This window comes from Telmatherina bonti (assembly GCF_933228915.1).
Source record: "Telmatherina bonti genome assembly, chromosome: 19".
Classification (NCBI taxonomy): Eukaryota; Metazoa; Chordata; class Actinopteri; order Atheriniformes; family Telmatherinidae; genus Telmatherina; species Telmatherina bonti.
The window spans coordinates 19,622,155-19,643,897 of record NC_136617.1 but is presented as its reverse complement, the minus strand read 5'-3'; the positions used below and the strand labels follow the sequence as shown (position 1 = coordinate 19,643,897).

At 40.0% G+C, this 21,743-nt stretch overlaps 2 protein-coding genes across 2 annotated transcripts in view; one reads left to right on the top strand and one right to left on the bottom strand.

Moving 5' to 3' along the window:
• Positions 1–12,664, top strand: part of atxn1a (ataxin 1a) — a 96,808-nt gene extending 84,144 nt beyond the window's left edge. Inside the window, exons 4-5 of the mRNA XM_079258930.1 lie at positions 838–3,167; positions 5,798–12,664. Of these exons, the coding sequence (XP_079115056.1) occupies positions 1,362–3,167; positions 5,798–6,400 (2,409 nt within the window). The 5' untranslated portion in view covers positions 838–1,361 and the 3' untranslated portion in view covers positions 6,401–12,664. The remainder of the gene's footprint in view (positions 1–837; positions 3,168–5,797) is intronic.
• A 1,031-nt stretch (positions 12,665–13,695) lies between these two features.
• Positions 13,696–20,749, bottom strand: gmpr (guanosine monophosphate reductase). The gene is made up of 9 exons (XM_079258996.1): positions 20,406–20,749; positions 18,069–18,188; positions 17,870–17,953; positions 17,600–17,773; positions 17,435–17,516; positions 16,992–17,098; positions 16,630–16,672; positions 16,391–16,550; positions 13,696–14,962 (listed from the first exon to the last, which is right to left on the bottom strand). Exons 1-9 carry the CDS (start codon positions 20,490–20,492, stop codon positions 14,782–14,784), a joined length of 1,038 nt encoding a protein of 345 aa, XP_079115122.1. The 5' UTR covers positions 20,493–20,749; the 3' UTR covers positions 13,696–14,781.
• Between the last annotated feature and the right edge of the window lie 994 nt (positions 20,750–21,743).

The window sequence follows — 21,743 nt, the reverse complement described above, 5'->3', positions numbered from 1 at the left end:
TAATGAGATCAATGTTAAATTTTTTAACATTGTTCAGTTCATTATGCATTCTTAATTGAATTTGGAATGTGTTGAGAAAAGCATATGGTACGTAACGTACTTAAATAATGCAAATCCTGGCAATAGTTCACTTAACAAGAACAAGGGAACAAGAAACACCCATACTAATTATAGGTACAATATAATTTACATTTGTGCTAAATTCACATAAAACTTTGCTAAATTACATTTATATACTCAATAAAATGAAGAGGACCATGCTAAGCTGTGTGTATTTAGCATATTTCTGCTGGTGTTCTATAAGTGACACACTGCAAAGTATTTTTTTTCTGGACAAATATAGGGTACAACCTCTTTTCATAAGTGAACAAGTTGGTGGGAGTGTAAATGTGTGTTTGAATGTGAAATTGGACGGTGTTTCAAGAAAAGAGCAAGTGTCAGCATAATTAAATACGACCAGGTGTCAGTAAGCGAGAGTTACGTGCCTGGTTCTGTGTGCACGTGTGTGTATTTATAGGTGTATGTTCTTAAAATGCTTGTGCATTATTTATGAGATTCACACTAAGCTGTCCATCTTTACAAGGAGGGGATCTTACTCAACAGATGGCACACACACACACACACACACACACATACATGCAAACTCATGTGGGGCACACATTTTTATATACAGGACAGTCTTGTAATGTGAGCATTTTGACCTGTTGGAAAGTCTTGTATTGTTGTTTAGCTTACTTACCCTGAGTGTCTCTGGGATTGGATTTTCTCTGTTCATGTTATATTTTTCCAAACTATCATTTTCAAAGTGACTAAATTGAACCTTTCTGTTTTCTGTAGGCTTGTGCTGCGTGTGGGCAGGCTTTCCTTTGGAAGGAAATGATTCCGCATGAAGTGCAACGCACTCGGCCCCCCATCGTCCTCTGCGGCAACAGCAGGTGTGACGTTGTGACGCTCTCCCCTACCAAACTGGGCTCACCCTTCAGACGCTAAAGATTCCTGGACGGATCAACCACCCCCGCTCCTCCCCTCTATCCACCCCTCCATACTTTCATATACATTTCTATAATCCTTCCTCACTTGCCTATCAGGGCTAGATTTTCTCTTTTATCAAAGAAAAACCCAACAATCATCTGCCCTGGGTGAGCCGGATCAAGACAGGAGAAGAGACAAAACTTGGAAAGTTAATTTAAAGTTAATTAATGTGAAACAAAGAACAGAGTGTCCGAAGTGACAAAAGGCGAAGGGGGAAGTGAAGAGAAAGCGAGTGAAAGCAGAGAAGTGAGGATCTAGGAAAGGCAAAAAGCCAAAAATCTGAAGAAAGACAACGCAAGTAGAGTTGAGAAACGTGAAGGGAAATCAGCATGAAGTCCAACCAGGAACGCAGTAATGAATGTCTGCCTCCAAAGAAGAGGGAGATTCCATCAAGCACGTTACCATCTGAAAATCGCTCACCCAGTCTGCCACCTCCCAGTGACAGCCAGCGCACAGAGAACTTGACCTGGCTTGTTGCGGGAGGAAATGAGAGCAGTATGGGTGCTCACCGTAGCTCCAGCCAGTATGACGGGCCCCAGTATAAATCCCCCTCCTCCCTATCAGACTCTTCCTCTTCTTCTTCCTCGCTGAGACTAGTTTCATCTCAGCCTACCGTGTACACATCCCCCCTATCACAGTCCACAGTTGGAGGAACTGTCCACTACACCCAGCTGCCTCCCAATCTGCAGTTTATAGCTTCTCCCTACACTACTCCATACACAGGCTATATCTCCCCTCAACTGCTCCCACCTCCCCCCCACTCCTCCTCATCTTCAGCTGCACAGAGATCATCATACACAGAGACAGCTTCTGGTCCTACGCAGGTCTCCAAACAGGATCAGCAGCGAGTGTCCACAGGACGTACTTCCATGCCTCCCCCATCTACAGATCCTGTTCCTCACCATGTTCAAATGTCAACATCTCCACGGACTGTGCCGTCTCCTCATCACCTAGGAAGCACTCACCTTCCGTCCCAACCCGTGCATCCCCACCATAATTTGGGACACAGCATATCCCAAATTGTGATGAAGTATTCTGATGGATCCTCCAGGAAAGAAGAAGGTGGCTCAAGACCCAGAGAACATCACAATGGGGAGCTGGACCGGGGTCGGCGATTTGAGTCCAGCCTCTCCAAGTCAGGGAGCAAGTCACGGGAATCCACATCATCTTTGTCTTCTTATGAGGCCCGTCAGCTGGTTCTACCATCAGATTACTCTACTCATGACCCCTTAGGACTGAGAACCTCTATTATGTTAGTACCCAACAGCCATGGAGACCACCAAATGGTTCCACCCAGAACCAGCCCTGAGAAGTTAACAGCTTCTGTCCCCACAAACTTGGAGAAAGGAGGTATCATCACGGGAAAGCCTGTCAGTCGTGCATCCTCTTCGTCCAACACCACCTGCTCTTTCACATTTCCACCTCCACTAAGTGTAGACAGTCTGAAAGCTGCTGTCAGCACTCTGTCACCCCAGACTGTTATCCAGACCACCCACAACCCAATAGAGCCAATGGAACTCTCTTCCACAAGTATCTACCAACAGCCATCTATTATAGGTTATATTGCAGGAGGTGGTGGGAGCAGCTACCACACCAGCCTACAGCAACACTTACTCATTCCGGGCACCCAACCAGTCATCATCCCTGTTAGTGGAGGTGGAGTCCCTGCCTTGGAACCTGTAACCTCCCACATTACATCATCTAACCAAGCTACACCTTTTCCTACTACACTCCCACATACATACATTGCTGCCACTACCCCCAAAGGAGACACTTTGGAAACCCAAAGCGGCTCATTACAGGAGGCTGCTTCAGGTGCAGTGGTTCAAGCTCAGCTTCATCTTCCCATTGTTCACTTTCCACCAGGGCTGGTTGCACCCTCTGCCCCTCCACCCCCCTCCAGTACCGTGGTGCCCTCCTCATTGCCCCCATATTTCATCAAGGGTTCCATTATCCAGCTGGCTGACGGTGAGCTGAAACGTGTGGAGGACCTGAAGACAGACGACTTCATCCAGAGTGCAGAAATCAGCAGTGAACTTAAGATCGACTCATCCACAGTGGAGCGCATTGAAGGGAGTCACACCTCGCCCAACTTTGCTGTGGTTCAGTTCTCCGTTGGTGAGCACCGTACCCAGGTGAGAAAAATGCTAAACACACAATAACAGGCCAACTCTGTTGATCGTTCACGTCACTATGAATTAATTCTGCAATTTCAACTGTGAAAGTTGTCAAAAATAAAACAAACAACAAAAGAAATGTATGTTCATGTGCTTCGACACTTGCCAAGAGGCGTGACATGAGCCTGTATCATGATGTCTTTATCTAGTGCTGTAATTACCAACTTCACAGAGAAATCTATTCATTAAAGAAACTGAAGTCTTTTGCCTATGGATGGTGCCAAGGCAACCCTCTTTAAAAAAAACCCACTAGTAGCTTTAGCTTCCTATTTAACAGAAACTGAAGATATTGATCAAATATGCTTTCTCATATATATATATATATATATATATATATATATATATATATATATATATATATATATATATATATATATATATATATATATATATATATATATATATATATATATATATATATATATATATATATACATGTGTGTGTGTATTGTCATAGTCATTGTCATAGTCTTTTTTTTTTTTTTTTTTTTTTTTAATTTAACCCACATCTGTCAGTAATTGCTTAAGATCTCATTCTTTGCCTCAATTAGTTTATTTTCTGCCTCTTATTCTTTCCAGCGTCTCCAAACACACTTACATGCACACAGAAGCAGCCTTTTAACTGTATTTGAGGCGAAACGCTGAAGCTTGTTAATCTATTTCATCTGTCTATGCAATGATTCGTCCGCCCACGCTGCACATCTCTAACCATCTCTTCTGCCCCTGGCTGCTCTTTGATACTGTACCCCACAAAAGCTCACCATCTTTCAAAGACTTCATTTTCTCTCTCTTGTGTTCCCTTGTACTTCCTCAGAGGTGGTACCAGCTTTGACTCCATGCATAGAAAAGTTACTCTGAGAAGTAAAAAATTATGTAATACACAGGGGAAAATATCGCCTGGTATTTGCTTTGAGAGAATGCATGATACATCTTAAACCTGTATCATTCTTGACATTTTCTTTCTTCCCTGTTCCATTTTTTTTGTTCAACCCGCCTTCCTTATGTAAACTCACCTTTTCATCTCCATCTTTGTAACTTCCATCACTTGCCGTCTCATCCTTTGTCTAATATTTTCATCTTCCATCACTTCATTTAGTGTTACTCCTGTTTATTTGTTTCTCTTTCTTTCCTGATTATATCTAAATGCCTCCTCTCTTGTTGTTATACCTTTAGTCAGTGCATTAAGTTTGAATTGTAGTAAAAACAAAGGAAGCAGAACATAACTGAATAGATATACCTTGTCTTTCATTTTAAGTTACAGTGTTTTTATCTCTGCCTGCATTATGTAGATGCATATCTAACCAAATCAGAGTATTTATTACTGTATTTCTGTGCCTCAGAGAAGCACTCTGTATGGGCCAGCAATGGTCCCTCAGCTAAATGCAATGTACAATTTAACTGACAAGATAATTAAAGTCTCACCATATAAGCAAATAGATGCGATTCAATTTTTAGTATCTTTTGACAGCATCAATAATGTCTTAGAACTCTTAGTTACAAGTAAGCCTTGCCACGATGCATTTCTGCTTATTTATCTCGACGAGACCTTAATCTGCAAATTAGATATCATACTCTTTCGAATAACACAAGGAAAGAAATTCCTCCCATGTGACGAGCCAAGGAGGTCCGGTACAATGTGAGCTAAATGGCTAAAGGTAGGAACCTTTGCAGTCAGATCCTCAGCTGGCTGGCTCTAGGGACATAAAATGTCACATGTCTGATAACATAAGAAACTAAATAAGTTAACTGTCACCTTTCATGGTTGCATCACTCCAACATACATAACAGGAGCTACGCTACTGGGTAGAGAGGAGTCTGATCACTCAATTTACTGGGTGTGTCACAGTCACAAGTGTTCCAATCCTCTGAGGATGCATATTTTGTGCATGACAAGGGGCATGGGCATGCACGGAGGGTTGAGTGAGGAGGGACAAATGGCTGTTGAGTTGAAAAAACATATTTTGTTGTTTAGAACGGGCTGGTTAAAATGATTGGATGGTGTTTTTTCAGTTCTGCCTGTTCGACTGGTGACTACCTTTTTTTATTGTTGTGTCGGAGCATTTAATTAAGTAGCTGCAATACGGGTGGGACGGAGATTAAAGGCAATGCAGTAAAAGACAGTTCTGGAAAACACCCCCCCCCCCCTACCTTGAAGGTACAGAGTGGCTTTACATAGGATACAGGCTGTAGCGCACATGTCAACGTGCCAGCTGAAGCAGTAAGTTCAACAGTCATTGAAGCTGTTGACAAAATGTGATGGCTGTCAAGTTAAGTATAGTTAATTTTTAAACTGTTTTAAAGATAAGAATACAACAAAAAGCACTTCCAAGCGTGTACTATGAAAATATTCATAAAGAAATCAAAATGAAGAAAAGAAGAGATGATAGCAGAATATGGTAAAATAATGATTTTTAGCATCTCCTTTGGATCAAGTCACAAAATGAAATCCTATTTCTCATATAATTTAGGTTTCAGCCTGAGGAGCTTTACTGATATCATAAAATGTACCTTTAAAATACTTTCTTTCATGACAAACAGACTTGAAGTGCATTAATATTTTTGTCTTTTCCCAATTCTTTGTCCTTTAGGTTAGTGTGGAAGTTCTGTTGGAGTACCCCTTCTTTGTCTTTGGCCAGGGGTGGTCTTCATGCTGTCCCGACAGAACCACCCAGCTTCTAGAGCTGCCTTGTTCCAAGCTTTCTGTTGGCGATGTTTGTATTTCCCTCACTCTCAAAAACCCGAGGAATGGATCTCTGAAGAAGACTCAACCTCTGGAGCCAGCCACCCATCCCTCTGTTCCATCTCCAAACCATGGGCACCTCAAACCTCCCAGAGCTGTCTCAGACGCTCCTCAGAGCTGCAGTGGAGGACACTCCAGGCACAGGGAGAGGGAGAATGGGATCAGTCAGCGAGGGAGCGGTGAAAGTGGGAATGGGAGTGGTGGAGGCTCCAGTGTGGAAAATGGGGATCTCATGTTTGGGGAAAGAGGATCTGTTTCTAAAGGGCAGGTTGCCAGCAGCACAGAAGCAGGCTCAAGTAAACCAGGAGGCAGGAAAAGGAGGTGGTCTGCCCCTGAGGGTCGAAAAGTTGAAAAACCAGAGGAGGAGCCACCTTTGACCCTGCCCAAACCTTCTTTCATTCCTCACGAGGTGAAAGTCAGCATTGAGGGAAGGTCAAATATTGGCAAATAAAAGCTAGTGGGACTGTTAATAAGCCTCTGGGATTTAAAAAATATATATATACACAACAGGATTTTACAGAAAAAAACGCCCATTTTAATTTTTCATTTGTCTTGGTTTTATTTTCTTCTTTTTTAAAAAAAAAAATCTTAAATACTGTACTGTAGAGGTAACTTTACCCTACATGGTATCACCTTACATAAAGTCCATGTAGTTTATAACACATTTTTATAGGTGGATTTAATATCACACAAGCAACCTGTGCCGTTTTGGTTATTTTCATGACTTTATGGTGAGGGATTTGTGAAGTGTGCTTAATGTTTATTGGTGGTTTTGTGGCATACTGGCAAGACACCTGATGGGTCTGCTTAAACATTACACTGAATGTCAGGTCCTGTGTACGTCTAGTGAGGCTACCTGGACAAAACATTTTTCCACCATTTCTCTCCAAAGTAGTGACATAATATCAGCTGATCCTGAGCATGAAGGAATTATGGGTAAATTTTGAATCAGAGAGAGATTTGATAGAATTTAACTCCACATGTTTGCCATAAAGTGATATTAAGTATCGCTCAGACCTAAAGCAGATGTCATCAGGTAATGCCAGCGTGCCACACAATAGAGAGGGAACAACACTCTGCTCGGTTTGATGGCAGTGGAGTCTTTACTTTCATCTGTAGCATTTTCATTTGTTTTTTCTTGAACCCCTCATCTCCTGTCTCACCAGGTGGTTGCTTTAAATGATTGTCGCAAACCTTAATCAGGGGTCATTTTTTGTCCTCGATTAGGCCCAGGCGGGTCAATGTCGATGTATAAATGTGAGATAACCTAACCTAATACATGCAAGTGCAAAACACACTGGGTTGGTGAGCTTCACTTTAGGAAAATGTTAAGAGGAAGACTGTGTTAGGTCTTCATCACATTTGATGAATTACTTTATATTTTTTTATCCAGAGAAGCTGCGTGAGAGGAACCGTGAGGATCCTGCATGTCAGATCTGTGAGGGTCAGGATGTTTCAAAGCACTTAACGCACCTGTCACACTCACCATGCAGCCAACAGACTTTTTTTTTGTCTCTTTATTTACACAGTACTGTATGCTTTTAGATACATTTTTTTCTTGACAGTGGTCGAAAGTAGCAGCAGCACTTTGGAAAGGTGAAGCTTGTGGAAAAAAAGTTGAGGGTGTTAGTTGGTAACGTGGGAGTAGTTGTGCCATGGAATCACAAAGCAAGAGATGAATGTGACAGGTATGAAATCACTTTCAGTTAGCAAAAGGTAGTGGGAAAAATAAGTTTAAAAAAATGGAGTTAGAAATGTGCGTTAGATTTCAAGCCTTGCAAAAAAATATAGGGACAAGTATTGGACATTATGTTGACAGTTTGGGCTTGAAGACAAAACATAGAAAGGAAAGGCTTTGAAACATCCCACTGGTGTTCTGTACTAAACTGAGAGCTTAGAAAACTCACGCCACATAATTGTGAAGGTCATCTTATATTTGTAATGTATGGATTTGTGTGTGTGATGCTGGTGTGTGTCTGTCCAAATACCCACGCACATGCTTAACGCAGACACAAAACAGTACAGACCACCCTAATCTCAGTGACCTAAGATATGTACTGTATTCATCAATACACATTTATATGACTGCAGATACAAATATTTTGGTGCATGTTGTCAGTACTGCAAAGACAAAAGTGGACTGACATTTGATTGGTGCACACTGCTGACAGTACAGTTGTACTTGAAGTGCTCTGCGGTGTGTTTGTGTATGGGTATGAGTATGGGTGTTATGTATAGGAAGAAGATTTATTCATTTGATATATACAGACTATGTTAAATGTCCAGTGTTTCTACTTGGAGTCTTTACTTAAGAGAATCTTGCAATTTGCACATCAGGAGGAGGGAATTCGGTGGAGACACGATTTTTTTTTGGCCCTGTCCTGAAACAAGCCCTAGACCATGTAAACACACTGGAGGAGACCAGGGTTTTTTGTTGTTTTTTTTTCCTTAGCAGTCACTTAACACATTCAGAGCAAATGTTTCTACATCTGCTCACTTTAGGTCAAATTACATGAAGTTATTCAAACCCAAGCAGACTTTTAGAGCAGAATTTCAAATGTGCCTGCCTACTGAATTTAATCAAAGATGAACCAGTTCTAGTGTCGCTCAAGGATTCTCTCTCTGTGCTGTTGAAGCTGTAGTTGCCCACAGTGGAGGGTTTAGTTTTGAACTTGGCCTGTGCTCAGACAGCTGGAAACCTGTATTGCTAAGATGCAGCAGCTAACTCAGCAGATGTGCTTGCTTGGTGAGTCTGACGGTTGAATTTGAAGGCAGCAGGGTCAGAGATTGAACCTCCTTAAAGGCTCTTTCTTCAAAAGTCTTGTTCATTTTTTTGAGCTAAAGGTTTTAATGTAAAGCTCAAACAGTGGGCACTGCTTGAAAATTCACTCAAAATATGAATAAACTACTAACTCAAACATTGAAAATGGTAAAGAAAAAAAAAAAAAGTACATCAGAAGCGATGAATAAATATATCTCACATGCTGCATCCATGATGAGCATGTGAAATCAACATGTACAGGTTGCTGACCCTGAAGTTCTCAGAAGGAGACGGTGGACTCCTGCAGGCATGTCTGTTGAGCATGATCTGTTTCTTCTCATCCTCCACATTTAGCTGTTGTTTTCTGGCTTTCATCACCTGCCTCTAAGACATGGATCAGTCATATTTTCATCCCACTGATAATAAAACACATCAGATCGGAGGGATACAAAAAACAAAAACAAAACATGAACAATGTTTCAGGTGGTGGGAGTTTACCAGGGTGATGGCATGATGGATATGCGCTAAGATGGAGGGGAAGTGGGTGGAAAGATGCTGACGGGGAGTGAATAAGAAGACCCCAAATGAGATTTGAAAATGCTTTATTTTTTTATAATAAAACAGGGTTGTCAGATCAACATCACCACGGTAGTGCTTTTTTTTTCATTTCCTCATTTTCTTAGTGAAACAGTATGTTCTTAAGAACAATAAACAGCAGTAAGTATGCGTGTTTTCCAGTCTGTGTGCGTGAGGATGTGTTTTGTAAATCTTTATGCGTGCCCCTTCTTTCGTTTGTTTTGTCCATTTTGTCCCTTTTACTGAGAGATTAAAAAAAAAAAAAAGCAGAACCACAACATCAAAGCAAACCCGTCACCCACTTAAACCATCCAAATCTTTGCTGTTAATCAGGTAAAACATAAGAAAAATCATGCCAAAGCCAAGTTATGATGATGTTGCTTTGGTTACATTAGAAAGCAATAGTACAATCATATTCAGGCATTCTCCTTGTATACGAGTGTAAACACCTTCTGCAATAAACCTTAAATAATAATTCTCCAGCACTGCAACCAAAACAACACTCTTCCCATGGATTAAATACAATTTTACGCCTGAAAATATCTTTAGATACCTGAAGTTGGTTCAGCTAATACAGTTCCCCTTTTTTCATTAAACTACGTTTCAGTTGTCACAAAGTGCAGCTGCAGCGCCAATTGCTAGTTTTTCAGGGAAGTTTCTCATATATGCAGTAACAGAAACATAACCCCCAAAACCTCCTCTGTACCTGCTGGAGAGTCAGAAACACTGTTGTTAAGATGAAGGTGAGCATGTGTCACGTGCACCTGAAGAATAACCAGCAGGCGTTCTGACTCCGCCCAGCTCTGCCTCGTTGCCACGACTCCATAGTGACCTCGTTAACTCTGTTTCAGGTACCCAATCATAGCCAGCCGGCCTCACAAACACCTCCTCCTAAGACGAAGCAATCGATTGACCCTTAACAACCGTTAGCTACCTTTCAGTGAGGCCCGAACTGCCTGTTTCCCCTCACACCATCGTCTTTAAACATTTAACCTTTTCTCAATTAGCCTATTCAAACAACTTAGTTTATATTTTAGTGAAAAATGTCATTGCAGGTGTTAACACAAACCAATCTGACATGTAGACGTATTTAGAAGACAGGACAGGGAGCTGTAAGGTTTCAACATTTTTTTGAGGGTTTATTGTTGCTTTGATTGTAAGTTTACCCTATATTTCCCTATGAAATATAACACAATGTGCAATACTTACATTTTATCCACCCTCTCCTTATCTGTGCCAAGTGTGTGTACCATAGTCCGACTCCAATGTCTCACCCCTTTTCAAGGTGCATTTTGTTGTGTCACGTCGGTTAAGCAAGAGTCAGGATGTTTTTATGAAGAGAAACAGAACCAACAAGTTTCCCTGTACCTCTCTTTCCCTTCTGTCCGTGTGGCCTTCCTCAATTTGTCTGTGTGTCTCCACCATGTGTTGAGTATGTGTTCTAACCCGGATGTGTGTGTGTGTGTGTGTGTGTGTGTGTGGATGAATAGTGGAGTGTTTTCTCCTCTAATTGTCTGTGAGATCATAAACCCTGACCCTCAACGGTTCACGGTGAGACCCACAGGAAAAAAGAAAAAACCTCATTGCTAGTGGGGACCACTTTTTTGTAAAAAAAAGAAAAATAGAAAAAAAAACAAAACAAAAAAAACAAAACAAAACAAAAAACAACCAACCAACAAAGATGCACATGTAAGTAGATGTAAAAGACTTGATAATGTTTCAGCACTTTCTAATCCTAGGACGGGCTCGGTCTAACCCCTCTGTCTCAGACCGAGTCCCGTCCTGGAGGGTAACATTCATTCAGAATAGACAGAAAATGAGAATGAGAAAAAGCGGGTGAACACTGATGGAAAAATGAGAGACGACTCAAGTTTTTGCACATCGCCTTGCCGTGACCTTGTGTTTTATATCTGTCTGTGCTCCATCTCACTTGGCGCCCGGCGTGTTCTTGGGTCCAACGGGCCGAGGTGTTAGGTGATTCCTTGGTTCTTTTCTACTAGGAAAACCCTTCCTCATGGAAAACATCCCTTCTTTTGTTCTGAGAAGGTTTGTTATGAAATCTTTTTTTCCACCCTGCACCCAACCAGGCTGAGCTATTATTATTTGGTTTCATTGTGCTCTCATTTTGAGCTCTAATTTGGCAGAAGGGTTTGACAGCTTGGTTGGGTCATGTGGTGTGAAAACCTTCGCTTTGTTTGCATTATCTTTGGTGCCGGAGCTTTTTTTTTCTTTCCGTTTTTGGTCTCCTTGTAGCACTCAGTATAATGTCAGGGGACTTAAAACTATGTAGAGAATGTGTCATTGTTGAGTTTTTATGACAAGCTTCCTCACTGGAGGAACACTGCTTATGTCATCTTTTCTTTTTTTTTTCCTTTTTCTTTTTTTTAATTGGCTTCTTGCACAACTTGACAAATAAAATGAATGTTGGTGTGTGAGCTTTGACTTTTTGATCAGTAAAAAAAAAAAAAAGGCATGTGTGCTCTTTGTTTCTTGATGTTTGTACTTTCATTTTTGCAAAAAGGATGTTTTTGGGGTTTTTTTGGCACTTTGTCATGTTTTAAAAGTGAATAGAATTCGATCAGGATTCCACTTTTTTTCATTAATTATGTTTTCTCTCTTTTTTTGTATGATGTCTCGTTAATGTCCATAGCGCTGGATAACCAACTCAGGCAGAAAAAAAAAAAAAGTAAAATCTGTAGAAGCTCATAAAAGAGTTTAGTTTCAACCCAATCAATTTACATAGTGGGCTGTTTAAATTTGGGTCATACAATATGTAAACTTATTACATATAATTTGATATATGAGTTAATTTGATGATTAACAAATGTCATTATTGATGGTTAACTATAAATTATTATGATATTATGTGTATGATGCTGGCGATGGCTTGGATTACTCTTCGCCGACCTAAACATCTCTACTCTGGTCAGCCTCGTGTTTAAGGAGACAAACACTTTCAGCAGGGGGACAGGCTGTTTGTTTCCTGACCTCTGACCCTGCCCACTGCCACAGAAGGGGTGGAGCTTATCTGTCAACACTGATTCCTCCCCCTGTTTTGAACTCAGAGCCCTGAGGCTTGCAACTAGTCTGTCTGGATGTATCTCTGTGAACCTGCTACACCAAGTACTATACTGAAACTTTACTGGCCTACGAGATGGTGGCAGAGAGGCGAGCATCAACTGCAGGCCTGCATGGACAGTCCGGCCTGCAGTGGGCCGTAGCAGATCCCAGCCAACTTGTTTGTACTATATTGTACTCACCAAGTCCCTGTGTCTCACCACCCTTGTCCTCTATACCAATGGAGAAACCCTGTTGGTGTATGTATTTGACATCTGTACAAATGCACCTCTTTGAAAAAGAAAATGAAACCTTGACATATCTGGAATAAATGGGTATATTGTGTCGTTATTGATTTAATATCAACAGACTGATCTACACTAACACTTTATCAGTACAAAATCCTGCATTTAAGGCTTTGCTTCTTTACTGCCAAGTCCTGTGAACTGTCTGAGGGGCTAAAACCTAGAAGTTTACAGCCCCATCTAGTGTATGTAGGCTGCAGGACACTTCATATGAAGTGATGTGAAGATGCCGTTTTAATTGGCTCTGTTGAGATATCAGTTCACAGATGTACTTCAATTCGGCAACACCCCCCCCCCCCCCCCCCCCCTTTAAAAAAACAGGAACAAAAAAGACAACTATCTCCTTTAACTGACAATCAACAGAGGAGTGATAAAAACTACAATGTGCATGCCAATAATTTCACATTTCCTGCAGGACTGTGTTTCATGTATAGCTTGGACTGGCGACTTTTACACCTAAGTGCTGGGAGAAGTGCCAGTCCCCCTGCAACCCTGTACTGGACTAAGCAGGTATAAAAGAATGCATGGATGGCATTAACAGAGTCCTCATGAATATGCAAATTATACACTATTCTTCTTCTCTCTGAAATGTATGCTGGCAATAAATGAAATAGTTCCCCCTTCCCTAAAAGTTTGCAGGCCACATTTTGCAGAAGGAATTTAACATTTTGATTCATCAGAGCACAGGCCAGTTTGAAAGTTTTGCTCAGCACATCTCTGCAGCTCCAGTATGTAATATTTTATTACATATTTCTTCTCCGATTATTTCAAGTCAAATGTAGGATAAAATATTTTGGAATTCAACAAAGTGGCAGTTTTGTTTTCATATTTTATAGCATCCCAAGTTTTTTGGAAACTAGTTTTGTTTTTTTTTAAATCATTTGTTCACATTCCTGGAAGGTGAACAAGGTTGTTGTCAGAAAAGTGGCATCATCACCATATCGTCTATATTAAACAATCTGGGAAATTCCTCACATTTCTAATCTAGTCTTGTGAAAAAAGACATTTTGATAGAAAAATTAAAATAAAAATAAAAAAAGCCAAAAGTAAACAGATTTACAGTTTATTGCCCATAAAGAGAAGACATATGAATAATTCTCAGATCATTTACCACCATGTTCCATTTGAACTCCCATAAACAGTGAAGCCATTGTGTGTAAAGTGCAGCTTAGAGATTTTGTTTCATGTTATTTCATAGCAGCCAGCTTGTTGAGATTTACTCATAGAGCATGAGAGCCAATCGTTAACACAGGAAAAGGCACGATCCTTTGTACACTTGATTTAAAATGTCAGGCACAGCAGAAGCAATGAGCATGACGCAGATGTCCCCTCTACCGGCTGTATCTTAACTATGCCAAATATTTGTCATACTTTAATGTAGAAGTGTATCCGCCTTATCATAGAAGCATTTTAAGTCACCCAAAATAAATCCACCCCGATGCAAACACCCAGAGGTTTTGTCTTTAGGAATGTGAGTGCAGATGTTAGAGAAGCTTCCCTGAATGAGGAACGCCACGGAGGACAAAAGGTAGCATGCCATTTATTACATTATGTCGCCAAAAAAATTAAAAGGTTGAATCTCTTTATATTGCACGTTAATTTGCATATTTTCTCCAAATAATGACGTTCTTTGACCTGATGAGAGTGTTTCCATGTATGTAAGCTCACTTTTTTATTGGATGAATAGATGAAGAAATGCCCAGACAATTTCTGGGCAATTAAAGGGTTGAAAGATCCGGGTTGTAGGATCAAAATCTGCGATCACGATCTTTTATCCCACTTCCCAAAACTGGGACACCTGTATCCTGATGGTTATTACTTATGCATATTCCCATCCAAAACCATAATATGTGCCTGATTACAAGACTTAATTTATGGTGCTTTAGGCATGTAGATACATGTGTTATGAAGTTAAGTAGACCGGGTGAATGCATGTTAATTTGGCGTTAACTAAGAAACAAACTAAAAAGAGTTTGAGGTTTTCTGACAGCAGATATCCTGAGAAAAACCGGTTTGGTTTTTAACAAAGTTGGGTGTTCTTACACTACTCGACAGTTATTTTCCACGTGGACTCTGCATAGACATGCACTCTACATATGATGCAGCCAACAGATGTGTGTGTTGAGGGATTTTCTAAGTGAACATTTGGCTAGATTGTTGCGTAACACGAATAAAGGTGGTTCTCCGGCTCAGCTCTTTGAGTTTGGCTGCACCCACATAGGTGCAAGTGGAGCGAAGTCCTCCCAGCACGTCACGGATGGTGTTTTCTACATCTCCTCTGTAGGGAACCTCCACTGTCCGCCCTTCAGATGCCCTGAAAGTCAAGAAAGAAAAGCAACAAGAAATACAAATAAATCAATAAAAAATAACAAAAAGGGAGAACAAAAAGTATTTTTGGTAAAAATTTATTCTTAAAAAATATTCAATTTCTAAAGTAGATATTTGGCCTTTTGTATGATGTCCAAATGCACTGAAAATTTATTATAATATTTGTAAGATGAACTTAATTAAACCTTATTTGAACACTTAAATGCACATGAACTTTTCTAAATGTCTAAATACTTATTGCATAACATGCGATTCTCTGACAAGACAATTAACCACGAAAAAGAAAAAAACCACCCAAAAAGAAGAATCTGAACTGTATCATGAATATTATAATGAACATCTTACATTCATAATGTCAGGAAGTGTTCCATCATTTTTATTTATTTATTTATTTATTTTTATTTATAAATCTCAGCTGAGAATTGATGTTGCTGTCTTTGTGACTGGTGTTTTTATCTCCCATACCTGAATGATAAAAGCAAAATGAAGTGATGCTGTAAATACTATGAATACATAGAAATGTGCAAAAGGGGTTATAGATTAAATGTCGTTTTATGAAAACCTGTTTTTTAAACCAGAAAAAAAATCTCTTTAAGTTTTTCATTGATTTCATACATCTCATATAGATATCTTAAGAAAACAGAATTGTTTAGTCAGTCTTTTTTTTTTTTTTTTTTAAACAGCAGTCCTTTTTGCAAAAGCAGATTTTAACTAAGTCAAACTTTCAGGTGGAAATTTAGGATTTATTGTTGATTATTTTCAAATGGTCAGATTTTTCCTTTGAGCTTTTGCTGTGCTGCTGATTGCATTACTTAAACCATTACTTAAACCAAGTGCAAAATTACTTGGTAATCAGCTTCACTGCATGACTGAACCTCCAGCATGTTTTAAAGTAGCGACTATTTTCTTTTATTTAAGGACTTTTAAGACACATGATTACAATACATTGAATTTTTTAAAAGATTCTGCTTTCCTTCTGCAACTCCACTAAACATTATCAGAGTGACTCATCTATAAGACTCATCATCTTGCCTGTTAAACCAATTGAGCCCTACTTAGCATGCAGAGTATGGCACAGGCTGAAACCATCATTTCAGATTGCTGCAGATCAAAAGAACCTAATGTCTCTTGCATGTTTCATTGTTTTATGTATTCAATCACTAGTATTTTTTGTAATGCATCTTCCATTGTTTTATTAGGGATATATGAACTAAAACCTAAACTCATAACTAAAAGTCTCACATGTTATTTTGATTTTGTTTTATAAAATATCTGGATTACATCAAACTAGTTGGTTTTCTTTTTTAAACATATTAAAAGAGCTTTACTTATATTGTTGGGGTGCCAACAATTCCTTCTTGCACTATACCAAACACCAAACCAGCCAAAGTATCTACTTCTCTGGATCTCTCACCTGTACTCTGCAACTCCCCCCACATATTTCTTCATGGCTGTGTCAGAGCTCATGCCATAGAAAAGTTTATACTTCTTGCCATTCTTTTCAATGACCTCCCCAGAGCACTGGTCATGGCCTGCAAGCATCCCTCCCATCATTACAAAGTCAGCACCAGCACCTAAAAAACAAAGTTCAAATTAAGATTTTTTTTTTTTTTTTTTGGGACACCTCAGCATGAAGAAGCAACAATTACTCACCGAAGGCCTTTGCTACATCTCCTGGGCAACTGCAGCCACCATCCTGAGTAGCAAATTGAATGAGATATAACTGCATGGCTTTGGAAGGCCGACGCTGCCATCTACTGGCTCCAAACTCACATTACTGTTGTTTTGTTGTACACAACAAAAACACACTTTCACTGTGTTTCAGCAGACACAGTTTTCCCCAACACTCCAATGTTGTTATGTTGATTTAAATTCTGATCACTTTGTAATTAATACAGAGAAACTTCCTGTTATTGTTAGCAAGCATGTTCTCCTACCTTTTATACTTTACATGATGACTAAACTTATCTTCACATTTCCTATGAAGTTACATTTGTAAATGGACGTGAGCTTACAGAGATGATGTGTCCTTTGAGTCCATGGGCTGAGTCTGCACACTCTATGACAGCGCTGAGTTGTGGGTAACCCACTCCTGTCTTGATTCTTGTCGTGCAAACAGATCCTGCAACACAAAACTCAGAGTTAAGAAATTAAGCCTTTGTGTATTACGTTGTTGTAGCCACTAGAACTTTTCATCTTTTGAACCTGAGTGATGTGACAATGCTATCAAAAGCAATAAAGAGCAGCCTTTATATTCTTCTTTCCATGCAGCTACATCAGTTAAAAGTTAATTTTAGAGAGGGTATGAAGTCAGGGAACAATACACATGATGACTCTTTGAAGTGTAAATCAGTCACATTGCCCTACTGACTCATGTTTATTGGCCTCTTTGTGGAGCTTATTCACTTCTGTGTTGCTTAGACTCTTCAGATACACTCAGACAGTTGTATCCACCCACCTGGCCCAATGCCCACTTTGATTATGTCAGCCCCAGACAGGATGAGCTCCTCCACCATCTCCCCTGTTACCACATTTCCAGCCTGCAATGCAGGAAACATTAACACAAGCTTACAGTCTGAGACTCACAAAGTCCTGCAAGTGTAGGTCAAGGCGTCTTTCTTACCATGATTGTATGTTTGGGAAACTTTTCTCTCACTGTTTTAACAAACTCTACAAAGTACTCAGAGTAGCCATTGGCCACATCCAGACAGATGTACTTGAGGGCAGGGACTGCCTCCAAGATGGCACACAGTTTCTCCAGATCTGCACTGCCGCTCCCTGAGCTAGCAGCTATATGCTGTGCAGAAAGAGAAATACCTCCTTTCAGGGAATGAAAAAGGGTTAAATTGTGTTACACTTCCAGCTACACCGAAAGAAAGCATGCTAATCTTACCTCTAAACATTCTGGATGAGAAGCAGCAAAGGTTTTCCAGTCTTCGACAGAATAGTGTTTATGAATAGCTGTGAAGAGAGTGTGCTAAAGATGGAAAGACATGGATGGTTAGTTACTGCTTTCGTTTCTCTATCTCCTCTCCTAACATCATGGGGTTTCCTGTCCCGTACATGATGACGTTGTAGGATTTGTAACTCACTTTACTGAGAACTTTTGCCATCTCAAAAGTTCCTGTGGTGTCCATGTTTGCAGCGATGATGGGGATGCCACTGTAGGTCTGTTTGGAGTTGCGGAATGTAAATGTCCTCTGAAGATCCACCTGATGAACAACAGATTTATGTTTCCCCAAAACTGACTGGACTTTGCAGATTCTCTTAGCAGCTCATATTCAGAGTCTGTGTGTTTGCAGCAGAGATGCACTGAATCATTTAGATCTAATGGTTAGCTTCTACTGCTTCTTCCTGTAATGTGATAAGCTACATGAAACAAGCTGACCTCATTGTGACACACGAGCAGCTCACTTTGCACAAAGTCTGTCTGTACTCATGAATCAGGACCTGGCTGAACACATGTGCAATAAGTCCCACTGTTGTTCCATTTAATGTACAGTTTTTGCTGCTGCCTCCTAGAACTGTAGTATCTTATGTCAGCTTATGTTAGCAAACAGTTAGCAAACTAGCTTACTATCATGAATATTAGATATTTTTTCACATCCAGAGAAGAAATGGTAGGAGTTTTAAAGTTTTAAAAAACACAAATCAGGTATTTAAAATGAATTTCACACACTGTTGTCTCTTTTTAAATGATTATTTTTGCTGAGTTGGGATATTTATAAGTGAAACTGCTCCAGCTGGAGATTAACAGTACAAAGTGAGCCAGCAGTCATCTCATAGTGCCACAGCTAAAATTGGGCCATAAATCAAGACCTGGAGAAGTAATGAAAGAAGTGGTTTAAGTGAGACACTTTGTCTCAGCTCAGGAGGGAGCTGCATCCAGAACAGCAATTCCATTTTGCTGCTGCAGCAAATAAATATTGGCACTTTTGATCTTTGGCTCAGCATGCGGTCTCAGGATGCTTTCTTGGCTCTCTGTCTGGAGTCACCAGTGAACAATTACAAAACATGACAGATGGATCCAGTGGGTTCAATTTAAAACTGCATTTGAAACTCAAAACTGGACCAACGGAAATATTATAGCAAGGCAAAGCAACAATAAAATGACAGCTTTTGGATACATCACATCTGTACGTATTTATTTTAAATCATTTGAAATATGAGAACAGATAGATTTAGGGCTCTATCTTCCAAAAATCTGTCTAGGTTTAAAAGGATGAACAACACAACAGGTGAAAGACTGAACACTTCATCTTTGCTTGCCTGTAGCAGCTGTTCATAGACATAAAAATAGATTATTATGGCATGGCCATTTCTATTAGGTTCGAAAAGTTTTTATCATAAGACGAAGGTGCAGCTCATTTTGGTTTCTAGTGACCCTTTCCTCCAAATGAACCCAAGTGATATAGGCTCAGTGTTCCCCTATAGAATGACAGGGAGCCATGAGCTCAGGTTCTCCTTTTGTTTGTTTCCTGCTTGCATACATGTAATGTTACAGTACACTCATATCTATGCAACATATGGAATGTGCTTTGGTTGCCTGTAACACATACAGTCCTATTTTTAAACTGTTTCTGAGAAGTCTCCTGTGCCTCATATTCCTTGCTACTTCAAATGCCAACTACCACCCACTTCCACTTTCCACTCTAGATCCGGTGCCACCAGTTTACTGTCACAGTGTTGGGTCCACATTTAGTGCTGAAGCTAAGCTGATAAAGTTAAAGAGGGAAACATCCCCAGAAGATTTTGTTCCGCCCCACACAGTCAACTGTGGACATATATTCATATATATATATATGTATATATATATATATATATATATGTATATATATATATATATATATATATATATATATGTGTGTGTGTGTGTGTGTGTGTGTGTGTGTGTGTGTGTGTGTGTGTGTACTATTGTACTCACTGTACAACAGTGAGAGTTTTTTTTCTTAATACCAGGTTGTTGTTTCCAGCTTTTGATTGGCTGAGTAACCTTGTTTTCAGTCACCTTTAAGAAGGTCACTCCACAGTTATATGGCCTATGCTAACCAAACAACGAAGACATTGTGTACACCTGATCATTTAGAGATAAGAAAACTAATGAATAAAGACAGAAATATAAAATTACACTGAATACACACTGTTTAACTTTAACCTGGGATCTTTTCAATAATATAGGCTTAAAGAAGGTGATTGGTGTCAGGACTAGTAAGTGTTTTATTCTCAACTGTAGAATATGATATGAGTGAGTAGGCCTCTAAATTCTTCCCTCACCCCACACTTTGTAACTTGTTTACAGACTTATGCTGAGTCACCCATCAAAAAGAGATTTTAGTGAAGTCAACACACTGCTGCAACAGTTTCATTAGGTCATGGGAGTGTAGCTGCTGAATAGCATAATCTGAATGCAGGTAATCAACAGCACTGACCTCTGAGCGACTCTTCAGGCTGCTCCTTTTGGGTCTGAAAAGGACATCCTTAAAGTCCAGCTTGAGGTCTGCATCTACCCGAGGCATCTTGGATGCCCAGAACACTGATGACCTGGATGAGGAAGATGAGTATGCGGACGAGACTCCTCTGAGGAAGAGTGCAGCAGCAGCAGCGGTAGTCACTGGTCCCAAGCCCCAACCACCAAACCCGAACCTGCAGACGGCCAGCGTATTTATAGCAAAGGGGGACCCAGCCCAGTTCTGGCCCCCATGGCTTTATTTGGGCCTGGACTCTCTCCCTCCCACTTTCTCTTTAGCCCCCTTCCTCTCTGTCTCCCTCCTCTCTTCCAGCCTCAGCTCACTCCCCTCTCTACTCCAGCAGAGTGGCAGGAGCAGCGGTGGCTGAGCTGGTCTGCCTGTCCCATCTGCTGACGCACACACACACATTCAGTCTGGTGCACGCAGACACTGTAGGTGCTGCAGTGGCTTCAATGCTGCAGTGCTAAAGAGCACACCTGCTGTCCAGCTGGGGCATTACTCCTCCTGCTGCTGCAAGAAAACAGCAACAGAAAGATGAACGGCCTGAGACAGAGTAAAAAGACGACAAGCAAACTAAAATGGAAGTCATTAGTTTGTTTTTATCAGACATAAAATCCTGCATTCATGTATTCCTTGTGCATTCTTCCAATTCTTCTTCATGCACCTATAATCCTATTTATAAAAAAAAAAAAGATGTTGTGTTTAAATGGTTTAAAAATCATTTAAGCACCAAATTTCATTGCAAATGACAGAAAAACATGAGTTGTTCAAACTGAGAAATTTTAGAAACAAAGATGGGGAGGACCTGGCGACTCGGTGAAAGACTGAGTGAAAAAACAGTGAAATGTTTATGGAATGTTTTTTATCTTTGAGTCTTGAGAATGTTTTGAGTGTTTGTATTCATATATGTGTTTTAAAACTAAAAATGTCTGATAGGGATTAAGACTGGAAAACAAAACTGAAGCAGCACCAAATGAAAAGCTGTCTCTGAGGAAGGTTTAACACAGTTCCAGGTTAATCTTGTAATTCTTTTTGGAAGTCATGGATGTTGTGAATGTGAAAGAAAAGAAGAGAAAGCATTTGAGTTGTGCTAAACTCACACCGTACATGCATTAATTAACAAGGGGTCAGTTGCACATCTGCTAAATAATGTGTAAACTCTGAAGCAAAACGCTGCCATATTTCCCTTCTGGGCTTGCTCTCAGCGGGAAATCGTAAGCTAAATTCATAAACTAAGCAAAAATAGAAAGTTAATTAACTTTTAAAACTATGCAAAATTATCTCCTTAATTGCTAAAAG